Source organism: Rhizopus delemar, genomic scaffold (assembly GCF_000149305.1).
Source record: "Rhizopus delemar RA 99-880 supercont3.7 genomic scaffold, whole genome shotgun sequence".
Classification (NCBI taxonomy): domain Eukaryota; kingdom Fungi; phylum Mucoromycota; class Mucoromycetes; order Mucorales; family Rhizopodaceae; genus Rhizopus; species Rhizopus delemar.
This window is the reverse complement of record NW_027137833.1, coordinates 1,633,742-1,646,434: the sequence shown is the minus strand read 5'-3', so window position 1 is coordinate 1,646,434 and position 12,693 is coordinate 1,633,742. Positions and strand designations below refer to the sequence as shown.

At 33.3% G+C, this 12,693-nt stretch overlaps 4 protein-coding genes across 4 annotated transcripts; 2 read left to right on the top strand and 2 right to left on the bottom strand.

Moving 5' to 3' along the window:
- Nucleotides 1–4,517: 4,517 nt before the first annotated feature.
- Nucleotides 4,518–4,850, bottom strand: RO3G_09821 (uncharacterized protein; the record flags this gene model as incomplete). The annotated part of the gene is made up of 1 exon (XM_067664406.1): nucleotides 4,518–4,850. One exon carries the CDS (start codon nucleotides 4,848–4,850, stop codon nucleotides 4,518–4,520), a length of 333 nt encoding a protein of 110 aa, XP_067520507.1.
- A 953-nt stretch (nucleotides 4,851–5,803) lies between these two features.
- On the top strand, nucleotides 5,804–6,543 carry RO3G_09820 (uncharacterized protein; the record flags this gene model as incomplete). Its single annotated transcript, XM_067664405.1, has 2 exons — nucleotides 5,804–5,993; nucleotides 6,062–6,543. 2 exons carry the CDS (start codon nucleotides 5,804–5,806, stop codon nucleotides 6,541–6,543), a joined length of 672 nt encoding a protein of 223 aa, XP_067520506.1.
- Nucleotides 6,544–7,572: 1,029 nt separating this feature from the next.
- On the top strand, nucleotides 7,573–9,338 carry RO3G_09819 (uncharacterized protein; the record flags this gene model as incomplete). Its single annotated transcript, XM_067664404.1, has 3 exons — nucleotides 7,573–8,028; nucleotides 8,074–8,322; nucleotides 8,412–9,338. 3 exons carry the CDS (start codon nucleotides 7,573–7,575, stop codon nucleotides 9,336–9,338), a joined length of 1,632 nt encoding a protein of 543 aa, XP_067520505.1.
- Nucleotides 9,339–10,381: 1,043 nt separating this feature from the next.
- On the bottom strand, nucleotides 10,382–11,659 carry RO3G_09818 (uncharacterized protein; the record flags this gene model as incomplete). The annotated part of the gene is made up of 7 exons (XM_067664403.1): nucleotides 10,382–10,390; nucleotides 10,582–10,699; nucleotides 10,748–10,840; nucleotides 11,004–11,036; nucleotides 11,215–11,318; nucleotides 11,388–11,548; nucleotides 11,611–11,659. 7 exons carry the CDS (start codon nucleotides 11,657–11,659, stop codon nucleotides 10,382–10,384), a joined length of 567 nt encoding a protein of 188 aa, XP_067520504.1.
- Between the last annotated feature and the right edge of the window lie 1,034 nt (nucleotides 11,660–12,693).

The window sequence follows — 12,693 nt, the reverse complement described above, 5'->3', positions numbered from 1 at the left end:
AAAAAAAAAAAATTTATATGATTTTATCTACCACAATTCACAAAATCCATCTGTAATGATCGTATTTAATATGCAGTCATAAGTTGGTTGATATTGTATTACCTTCTTGGCAATCACCGTAATCATAAGAAGGAAAAGGCCGACACTCTCTTAGCACACTTTTTTATATAAAAATTAATATCAATCGATTGGTTGATAAAAAGAATGCAAACCTTCTACATAGCTTGAATAATCCATAGTTTGTTTCCATATAAAACGGTATAGGTGTAGCAAATGTAAGCCTATATAATAGAACAATAAATTTTTTTATGATTTAATATTGTTTTTATTGAACCATTTTGGGAATATCAGCGCACACAAAGTCAAAGCATAATTACAAATAAAAATAAAAAAAGTGATAACATAAGTCAGTAAAGATACTCCCATTGTTTTATTAAAGAAGAAAAAAAAAAATTAAAAAATAAAAATAAAAATACTTTTATCACCTGTAGAGAGAACGTGACATCATTTATATTGATATATTTCACTTGCACACATGTTGGCTTTTGCTTTGATTTCTTTTCGTCTCATTCAACTCGAAAATTATTTCTAATTATTTTTCGAAAACAAGTAAGAAATATGACAAAGGCAGTTAATGACAGTTGAATATCTTTTTTATAAACTTTATTTTTTGATGGCAACTTTTTAATGTACCAAGAAAAAGGAAGCGAATGTTTATTGGAATTTGTACATGACATTGAACAATATTAAAATATAATAAAGTCAATTCCAATATCAAAAGAACAGAAAGTTGCAAACTGAACGGACGGCTTGAAAGGGACAACTTGAAGAATTTATAGAATCCACAAATTGAAAGAATTGAGGAAGTTTTAATATATTGCTACTAGGCTTACGATTCAACCAAAAATACCTAGTACGGAAGCAAATAAGAACAGGTATTGTCCTTATTATCCTACATTATAAACTAGACTCTCAACTACCTTCGTACTGATTTGTAGATGGATAATGCACTCCATAATAAAATTAAAATACAACTTCTTTATAAAGAGAAGTTATCATTGAATAAAGCATCTGTAAATCAAGTATCGATAAAGTAATGCAATTAGTGATAGATTTGAAATATTACTAGTGGTGATTGCATCTCTTGTAATCCTAGAAGTAATTTCACTATTCATGCATTAATGGGCACACTGGATTATCTCCAACCATGTAGTTTTTGTTAACAGGAGTAATCGACTACACTCAATGAACTATCAGGTCATCAACACAGTATCAGCACAAACGAATTTATTGTTGGAGCAGTCTTTCATAAGAGATTCTATTATATACTCTGTATTTGAAGATTGTATCATGTATTGCTTTGATACAAAAAACAGTAAAGGCTGTGAGTGCATCACATTGAAATCAAGACTTAGAGGTTCTTGGTACTTCCTACCACCCTATTGTCTGATATTGTAACTTTGAATGATGATACAGTTCGAGTTTATCTTTCTTTAAATGATGACAACTGGCTTTTCATATATAATTCATACTTGATAAATGTAAAAGTAGCAATATATGAATTAAAAACATAGGTGGGCCCTACAAAGTGAGAAGACGGATAAAACTTATTTAGATAATTAGAGAGAAGGGGAGATGGCGGTTTAAGAATAGAGAGATGGAAAAAAAGAAGAAGAAAAAAGGGAAAGAGGGAAAGACATCCAAAGAAAAGTGAAAGAGTTTGTATAGCAAGCTCACTGACGATTTCTTGGATTGGTAGCATAATATGATAATTATAATACTTGAAAACAAATGAGCTACTACAGCAGACACAAGAAACACTTGCTTCTAGTTTTGCAAGTAGAATGGGTGTCACTAAGTTGTTGATTAATGAAAGCCAAAAAGCAAACTAGAATCAACTTAAAATAGATGAAGAACTCAAGCCAAGAAGCATGAGCCCATAGTAATGGAAACCGAGCTCAAAAAAATAAAAAGCTAGAGCTCAAGATGAGGATGATTGAGCTTGAACTTGACGGTTGAGAAAATAGCAAAAATCTCATATAAAGCAGGATTTTTATTTTTCTGTTGTTTTATTCTCTTTCAAGACATAATTTGTTGCTTTACTTCTTTTCCTGTTAAATCTCATTGTGGTTGTGCGCAATAATTATTATTTGAGCAAATGCCTATATAATTAATTTCATATTTATACCAAGAATGTATGCTTTTTATTGAATAATAGTATTCATGTTGTATAAAAAGTACACATAAAACATACTAGGAACACGTTCTAGACCTATAGTTTCTCTGCCAAATAGCTCGATCACTAACCAAAATTGGACCCTTTAAGTTATTGTGGTATTATATGAATTGTTTCAAGTATCTTTGCTTATAGTTGCCATAAAAAGACAACAAGGCGATATATTAAAAATTGTAGTATCGAAGTTCAGAAGTACTGTAAGAAACTAAAAAGATGATGCCCAATCAAATATGAAAGGGATTTTTACATAAATAAGCTAATTGGAATAATCGAGAATATTCCAATGAAAGCATAAATAGAATAAAAAATTAAATGCTAGTGAACTAAACAAATATCCAAGCAATTAGAGCCAACACATTATCTATCATAAAATGTTCAAGTTGGTCTAAAATGTCTTGTACATAACAAAGAAGCCAGAGTAAACAGAATTCACAAAATATTTTCTATGCATCACGGATACTGGTTGTCAAAGCTATTAGGGTTTAATTTTTAATATATTGAAATAAAAAATGTTCATAGATATTGGTAACTAGCTTATTAACATTATCAAATCCTTCTGTAGGCTTTTATTGGCTTTTACATGAACGTAACTCAAAATAGATTAAATTTAGTCAAATATACATCGTTAATTAAGCTAGGAAAAACAATAAATAGATAAAAAAGGAAACTTAATAATTGATGAGTCTCTTTAGCCTCTTTATTGGATAAAAACAGAGGAGAGGGCCTATTGAACACAAACTACACCTTATTCTATAAATTAAAAGAAAGATTTCTATATTAAAAGTAGGCTTGATACAAAAATGAACGATTTATTCGTATGTCATTACACTTTAATAATAAAAACGATAGGAAATGAGAGGTCTTTAAATCACAAGTAAAATTTATGCAGAAAATAGCTGTACAAACAATAACATTGTCTTCTCTACTATAATGTAATTTTCATGCTATTAGCTATAAAAAAATTATAAAAACAAAATATGTCGTTATATTTATTTACTCGTCAGCTTAGTGAGGCTTTTTTCATTTATTTACCGTTTCAAAGTGGATAAACAAGTTTTTTGAATTCTTGGAAAATCAAGAATGAGGTACTAATTCCCTCTAGTTGTGCAATAGTATGATTGGTTGCTGTACGTCTAACATTCCAACTAAATAAAATATAAAAAGAGGGTCAATCGAAGCATACCCTTTTCTTTTCAAGATCATGTATCTGATGTACGGCCTATTGTAGATGGAAGTAAAATTCTAGACTACTCTGCCACTGGTTAACTTATTTCCCATTGTCTAAACAAGGTTTGTGGTAGACAGGGAGTCATATTCTAGTCTACCCTTTCCGCTGGTGATTTCCATTGTTTTTATGAGAATGTTTAACTCATAAAAGCTCAGTAGTTCTTCGGAATTTGCTGTTATTTTTTTTATATTCAATTAAAATCAAATGAAAAAGTTGGAAAAGATTAACCATTTTACTTAATAGAAACACATATGCACTTTATACTTTTTGTATTTTATGAGAGTGTTATCGGCTCAACAATATTTTATGCTTTCTTTTTTTAAATACAAAATGCACATTTTTAAACCTAATAAAGGTTCATTTTAAAACTTTTTTTGGAGTAATCATATTTCAATCAGTTAGAAGAATCTAGCAAAAATGCAGCACCTCAAGTTGAACGATTTACAGTGATTTTTTATTTTTATTTTCATATATATAATAACACCAAATAAGTTTTCGAAACAAAATATTGAAGCAAAATTTTTAAAAAAAATGGCATGTAAGTTCAAGACCAACTCATACGTGTAAAGTTAAGTTTGTGATTTCAAGTTTTGAGAAAAGAAAGGTTCAGATGCTTATTTTAAAATTATATTCATAAAATAATTTTTAATGTTCTGTTGCCTCTTCATGTTTCGAACCAATCGATCGGCAAACTCATGCAGTCTTTCCCACTCTTCTTGTAGAGCCACCTTCAATTGCTCCAAGTTTTTGACGGACAATCTTTTTCTCTCAATTTGCCTTTCAAGAGCATTACGTACATACTCAATGGGATTCAAATCAGGGCTTTGAGCAGGCCAGTACTCAATACCACCAATTTGGTGAGTCTCCTTCTACCATCGAGCATAATCACCTGTATGACAGGAAGCATCATCCTCTCGGAAGATAAAACTCCTCTCCTGATGTGCCGTGATATTTATAAACCAGTGATGGAACCTATTGGCCAAAATGCTGATATATGTTTCTTGGTCTACGGAACTGGTATCAATCATTTCTAAAAGTCCGAAACCTCCTCCCCTAAAAACATCCCCAAACCATAGCACCACCTCCACCCCACTTGACTGTGGATATTATATTTCTTTCATCATAACGCTCTCCTTCCTTCCTGAGTACTCTTTTACAGCGTTTACTGTCTTTCATACAAACGCGCGGTTTATCAGACCAAACAACGTTTCTCCATTGGTCTTCGGTCCAATTGAGGTGTTCCTTCATCCAGCGAAGCCTACTTTTGCAGTGTCTTTCAGTCAATCTAGGCTTGTCAGCTGCTCTGTACGGTTTGAAGTCAAGTCGATCGTATGTCGATCGAAGAGTTTTTATACAAACAAAAGCATCCAGTCTTATCAACTTCATATTTATTTCTTAATTTGATGTCATTGTACAAATTTAAAATTTGAAAAAATGAAACAACAGAGTTTAAATGATCCACTAATGAAAAAAAGGGACTAGAAGAGGATGTATAGCAATAGATTAGGCTGAAATAGATTGTAACCTTATTTATCAAATCAATAGTGCAACGCCTTCATTATCCATTAAAATGTTCAAAAAATGTTCTGAAACCGTTCTGGTTGGGCAGGAAAAACTTTAAGCTTGAAAAAAAAAAAAAAAAGAAAAGAATCCACACATTAAAACTTTTAAAGAGAAAGAATACAGTCGTTTCGCTCTTTGGATTCCAAACGTTTGTAAACAATATGCCTCATTTCGGATTATCTTTTTTATCCGTTTATTTTATTCCGGATCTGTACAAATTATGAATCAATATTGTACGGATTTACCCGAGCATTTTGATAATATTCAAGTAATAAAAAGAAAAGAATAGGTTTTTAAAGATATATTTTATTTAAATAGAAAGGGTACACTATGTTTAATTAAAATGAAGGAAAGAAACTGTAGTCAGGTTGCGTTGAAGCCTTCATTTTAATAACATTTATTTTAAATTTCATAAGATTGCACGGAGAGCCACGGCCCTGACTTCCGTGTCATAAATTACAATTTTTTTTTATATATTGATGACAAGCTCTTTAGAACAAATTTTTAACAATAAAATTAATACAATGCAGCCAGAACAAGGACGCTATGGACATATTATTCAAGATACAAGTCCAATATTTTCTAGTTGGGATAACGAAAAACTCAAAAAAAGTAAATTGATCCATCAAATTCATCGACATATGTTCAATACGACTGGTACTAGTTATCCATCCGTAGAGAGTCTTTTAATAGGAGAATCATTATCAAAAAAGAAGGAAAAACAATTAAGGGATTATATATATCATGTCAATCCCTATAAGGGCTCTGATTTACTCATGTATCGACAGCAACGATCTGAACAATTACTTATGAGAATGATTTTTCACAAAAAATTGGATCTTTCTCAATTATCTATCATGCGTTTTTCAAAGGGTGTATTTGCTCATGAAGTATGGAATGCACAAGCATCCATAGACTTGCTATGTGTAGATAATGTTGCTTCTCAGTCTACATTTCATTTAAATGGTATTTATTAATATTATTATTATTTCACTATTTGTTACTGAGATTTATATTAAAACCTGTTGCATTAGAGGCATTGACTGGCAGCTTTTATTTTAACAATCTTCACCAAACTCATCATTCTTCACATGAAACATTTGTTCCTTACAGTTACACATTCGGTGTTCGATATACAAGCCCATACAATGACAGACATGACCTTATTGTTCGTGGCAGGTTATCCACGTGGCTCCTGACTTTTGTTCTCTTCAACGCTTTGGACCGACCAATTGTCGAACCTCATGTACCACTTGCTGGTCTATTTCCGTTTGCACCCGACATCGCAGTGGTCTTCAAACCCCTGGCTACTCAAGTTACCACTGTTCCTCATCTTACCTTATTGTATGAGCAATACACAATGGAACATGATAATCCTTACTCACTGCCAGATAACCCGACGCCTTCTAAGCAACCCATCCCAAATATTTTGATTTGTGATATTCCAGATGATATTGCTGAGTCATTAAAAAAAGCTGAAGAGGCATGGGCTACTCATCAAGGACTTGTGTTTTAAACTTTCACTTTTTTGTATAATACTTATCTTACATACTTTTAAATAATAGCATCGTTTTCTACTCTCATCCATAGCAAAAATCAAACTATAATATCCAACTCGTTTTACGTGTACATATGCTACTTTTAAGTATTTTTGTAATTGTCCATTTGGCTCATGTAATAAAATGAAGTATCACGGTTTATTCTATGTATTTTATGCTATTATTGCTAGTTTTTTTTTAAAAAAAATCATGCTTATTTCTTCAAGATTTAAACAAGTCGTTTAGGCATGTTATTGTGGTTCTTACTGTGTTGTATATACGAAAAATAAAATATATTCGGGACGCGAATCTAATGCTTATCTAAAAAGCTCTTGAACGAAAAGAAACATGTGCGTCAAAGCCAACAGGAGGTATAAAGGATTAAAATAAGAAGGCGATTTAGATAGGGTGAGGCTTATGTGTACTGTATTTCATATTAAACATGCATTAGAATGTCCAATGATAATGCTTTTTTGTGATTTCTCATAGTTACCGATCCTTTTCCCTCTTCTCTCACCCCAAAAGCTAATAGTATCATAATATGTTTGCATGGTGATGAAAATATACTAATTTATACCTTTTGTTCCCCATTTGAAGAATGCAAAATGTTTCACTATGCAAGCTATGAAATTTAGCGCACTGTTTGTCTTGAAATAAGTCTTAAAAAACTGAGGGAAAAAAACCGTTACAAGAATACAAAGCGAAAGCTAATATACATATGATTTGCTAGTAATAACTATATGGTATTCTTTTTTCTTTTCCAAAGATGCTTTCGTTACTTTTCCATTGTCGAACTAGAGAATCATTTTAAAGCTTCTCATTGGCTAACACCGTCGAATCTAGGCTTCCTATTGGCCAAAATCGTCAATAGGATAAGGTTCAACTTCATGCATATGCTTTACTGTTCCTTGAAATCTACGCTTGTTATGACCGATTTAAATAAATAGAGAAATGAAATGTGTACTTCTTTGTTATTAAGTCGTTTTCATTGAATATCACTTCTTTAAATGAGCAGCGATCCCATGATTCCATATGCTTTCACGCACATATGTTGGTTGCCTCTTCTTTCCTTGCCATTGGCCTATGTCTTCATTTACTGCCGTCGAAGGTATGGTTCCTCACTCGCTTCCGTTGTATTGGCTCCCACTGATAATTTCATTACCAAATATCTCGGTCTAGTGCCTCCACCTAATCATGCCGAAAAGACTGATGAACTTTCTCGGTTCCTTATTCGTGCTGGTCAAGATCCACGGTATTTCCCGGTGAGTGTCTGCTGGTCATTGACAGGAAAGCCTCTGGTGATTGCAAGTACGCTCAAGGGCATCAAGGATGTCTTGCTAGACGGTCAAATGAAAAGCAAGGTCAGGGGAGAACAACAGCCTAAGGTTCAGCGCGGTAATATGATTCGATTGATTCATAATTTAGTATTTGGTGGCAAAAGCTTAAACAATGTTATTGGAGAGGTAAACTATATATAGAAATTGAAATTGCTGATCGATCTGTTGTAGGACTGGCGCTGGCGTCGTCATGTTCTTTTACCACCTTTTCAGCCAAAGCAACTCGTACCTAAATTACTACCTTATGTAGCATCACGTACTGCTGAATTGTTGTCTACATTTGAAAAGTACGCTGAAAATGGGTCTCCTGTAGAGCTGGACAATCTATTTATGGATGCAACGATGGATATAATCAATTATTATTTATATGGTAGAAATGATCTTAATTATGACATAGTGGGTGGAAGAACAAACATGAAGGTAAATGTAGAAAGAGATGGGTATGTGTTTCATAATATTCATCACTTTGTTGAAAGTTTATACATAACCATCTTGGATATGGCTTTCAGTCTCTTGAAGCATGGCTTCCCTTTGGTATCAACAAGACTAACTGGGCACAAAAACGTTTCAAACCCTCACGTGATTTACTCAAGCGATTTGTTGAAGACTCTCTCAAGTATGCACTAGAGGATTATGAAGCAGACTTGAAACGATTTGAGCAGGAAAACGTGCCAGTCAACGAAAGAAGCTATCAATCAGTGGCTGCATGTGCCTTTGCCAGTGGCTTCTATGGAAAGGATCAATTTGATCTGATCAATGACTTGCTCGCTCTTACTTTTGCAGGCTATGACACCACTGCTCACACACTCGCATTTGCCTTTTCCGAGCTGGCTCGTGATTCAGACCTTCAAGACAAAGTTTTTCAACAGGTTCGTCAGGTCCTTGGTCCACCACCCCTCAGCCCAAGCAGTATCACGGCCGAAAAGCTAGCCAAGATGCCGCTTGTGACTGCTGTATACCGAGAGACGCTTCGAAAATACCCCGCGGTTGTCTTTATTCCTGTTCATGTCAATCGAGATACTGTCGTAGATGGTGTGATTGTACCTGAAGGGGCAGAGATCTGGTGTAATGTCAGAGGTATTCAGATGAATCCTCAGATTTTCCCAGAGCCTAACAGGTTTGACCCCATACGCTGGTTACAGCCTGATAACAAGGGTGACAATGCATTTGATAACATGCATGGTAGTAGTTCAGCTCCGTTGGATCAATTTACTCCTGAAACTCAATACAAGTTCCCAGAAATTGCCTTTACTCTTGGTCAGCATTCTTGCTTGGGTAAAAACTTGGCGATTCTTGAACTGAGGATGGTGATTGCTTGTACTATTAATCAATTTACGTTTGAATTGAAAGAAGGGTGTCATATTGATACAAAGATTGTGTTGACGACAAAGCCACGAAATGGTGTTTGGGTCCATTTTAAAAAGAGGAAAAGCTAATTAGATTAATAAACCCTTATTTTTGTCTTTAAACAGTCATACAAAACAATTCATTTATGTATGTGTTGAGAGACTGTATAGGCCATTTTTTTTATTAAACCATACGTCATACTCTAGTTCATGCTATCATCTTGTCGTGATGGGGATTCTCGATAAACTTCTATCACAGCGAGGATGAGTAAACCATATTGGCTCTGAAACAATGTTTAGTCTTTCAGGAGAGAAAGATAAGCGTCTATTGGTATTTTTTGCTGTAGTAATTTTTTCTTTGTTTTCACTGAAAATTTTTTATAGCAAGAGCGGCTCTTTCAACGCTGTCACGAAAACTAAATAAGCATTTGATCGAGTTGATACCATCTGAGCTGAGAAAGCCGGTAGGGAAGGACAGACTGAATTCAGGAATAATGAAATGGTATTGGTACTTTGTTGCATAAAGAGTGGAAAAGATACATTGTGGTCCAACAAATTGGCACAACCATGCTCTGCTTTTGATAGAATCTTTGTCTATGCTATTGTATATTTGTTTTATTGCTACTTCTGCTTTCTTTCCTTCTCTTGCCAGATTACTCATATCATTGCATACTTTTTTATTAATTACATCGCACAAACAACTTTCACCACATACTAAATCAAACTTCTCTTTATCAAAATCAGCAAGTATACGCAAGTCAGTCTTGAAACCAATGATATTTGTATGATTGTGATACAAATTGGTTTTTGATTCAGTTGTGTTTTTTTTGACACAGTTTCACCTGTCTTGATCCTTATTATGTCTAATATACATAGTTAAATCCTCCTGGTCATCTCTATTTCCAATCGGTTCATAAAGGTTCTTCAGTGTACTACTAATGATCTCCTACTCGAAATATATCAGTACTACGAAAAGATTATATTAAAAATTATTACCTTGAGCTGATTGAGTTTCTCCATTATGGTAGGTCAGAGCAAAATATCATCAGGTGTCGTCCCAATAAAGTTAAACTCACTTATCTTCACCATTCGATATTGACAATTATATTTAAGATCCATCTTAAAAGCTGTTGCTACATGGTCTATAGTATATATTAGTGATTATATGGTAGCTCTTACAAATATATTCACCTTCTTTTATAAGTAACCCAACTACTTCCGGGTTGGCAACCCTTTATAATATGAGCTTATTGATACCAATTTGCATTTCTTTACCCAGTTTTACTAAATCAGACTCATAATTCCCTTTATAATGCTTTCCCTTTCTCTTTACTTCAACAAAGCAAAGATCGAAAGTAATTGATGAATAAGGTTCAGAAAATAAAACGTAATCAGGGATCATTGACTCACTCGAAGAATGTAGTCGAGTAGGAAGTAAATGATAGGTTAGCCTAAAATAAAAAATGAATACAAATTAAGATTTATTCATACATAGTTACCACTCGTACTTCACTCCAGTTAGCCGTGAAGTCCAGCAATGTATTAAGAATAGCCGCAGCAACTCAATGATTTGGTTAGCTTCACCTTCTTGTCTATTTAAAAATTTGTTACTGAAAATGTGAGGAATAATATCCTTAGCTATTTTGACAGCTGTTTTTATATGTCTACTATTGCTGCTATTATTTATCAGATCAATAGCGACTTCTCTTTCTTCTTCATCCATATCTTCATTATATAATGACTTCTGTATTTTACGACATGCTATCAACACATCGTCTTCCATGAACTCTAAATATTGCTTTAGATTAAGAGCCTTCATTACTGCAAGTTGTTGTTCGGGGAGGAGCCGAGATAAAGAACAATGTTTCTTTTCTGATATAAGAAAAATGTAAGACAAAGAACTATTGAGAACCAATTGATACATTAGTAATCTAACGCCAACAAACAAATGAAAACAATGACTTACAGAATACGGATGTCGGACAAATGTTTGCCCATTTGTGTGCCATTTTCTGTAATTTGGCGGTACTCTTTTAATACCTTTGTCATGTTGAGATTGTTGATCATCCACTAGATAGAGTGAAATGTTTTAGTAAAAAAAAAAATGAGGTAGACATCGAAGTGAAAGCAAAATCTAACCTGAGGGTATTTATCATCTTTGTCTCCAAAATCTGTTTTGCTGTAACAACTGCTCGTGTAAGCATCAATATAATTTGATTTTCTTTTTTTATCAGCGCTATGCCATGAAAAAGAAGCACTTTCTTCATCTTCAAAATGCTGACTACGCTTTAAAGACAAATCTATATTTGGCAAAAAAAAATTAATATTTGTTTAACATTGTTCGTCACAGAGCAACACTTACCGGTTTGCGAGATACTTAATCCTGGAGAAGGTTGGTCGTAACGATACATATTAACGACTCTGTGTTCGTTTGTAATGGACACTTCATAGTTAACACTTGTGTGTAATGTTTTTTTGATCTTTTTTGACACGTTTGGGAACAAGTGAATCCTTTATATTCTATTAGAGCAAACCTAACGGTCTCGATTAAATTAACTTTAATGCCCCGAAATCAAAAAGTTGTCACTCAGTGGACCCTATTAAAGTTAATAGGTCTTAAAATTTCACCCAAAGGTACTAAAGTGAATAGGAATTATCAGACCTATTGTGAGATTGGAGTTTGTAATGTTTTTATAGTATAAAGTAGGCTTGTTATAAAGGGTTTTTGACTTGAGACCAAGATTTTGAATAGTGCTTGGTTCACAAAATAGTGATATATTGAATATTAGTTCGCTTGTAATAAGTGACCACAAGATCTTGTTAAGTAGATCAAACTGTTTTGAGTAAATAAAATAAAAACATAAAATAAAAGGGATTACAATGAAGTGCATATGCTTCAAGGGAATTCTTGTTCTTGATGTTAAGTAAAATAAAAGAAAAACAAAGAAATTTACTTTGATATTTATTATTCATGCGTATTTGTTTATATTTTTCTGGATTTGAACCAGTTAGATAGAGAAAAGTCAAAGGCTGCCAAAGTTTGCTGCGCTGCGTTACACTATTAACTTTCGTATAACGCTATGTGTAAATCATCTTAATAATGGATCTTTAACTTTCTCGCTTATATGTCACCTCAGAATGCATTCAGTTGAGTTCTCTATACATTGAGAATGCAGTAATTTGATGGATGATCGCATTTTTAGCTTAAATAAAGCTGAAGTTTACTATGATAAGCATTGCAAAACAACTTCAACTACATCGCTGAATTTTCTGACATACAAAAATATTCATATACGCAGTTGGCAGAGTAACCATGGGTTCCTGTTAACTCATAATCCGAATCGCTTTAAATACACAATCAGGCATTGACGTTGACAGCATGCACTTGTTTAAAATTAAAATAGTGATTTGTACATACAATCTCAAAATTATAACTCATTAATGC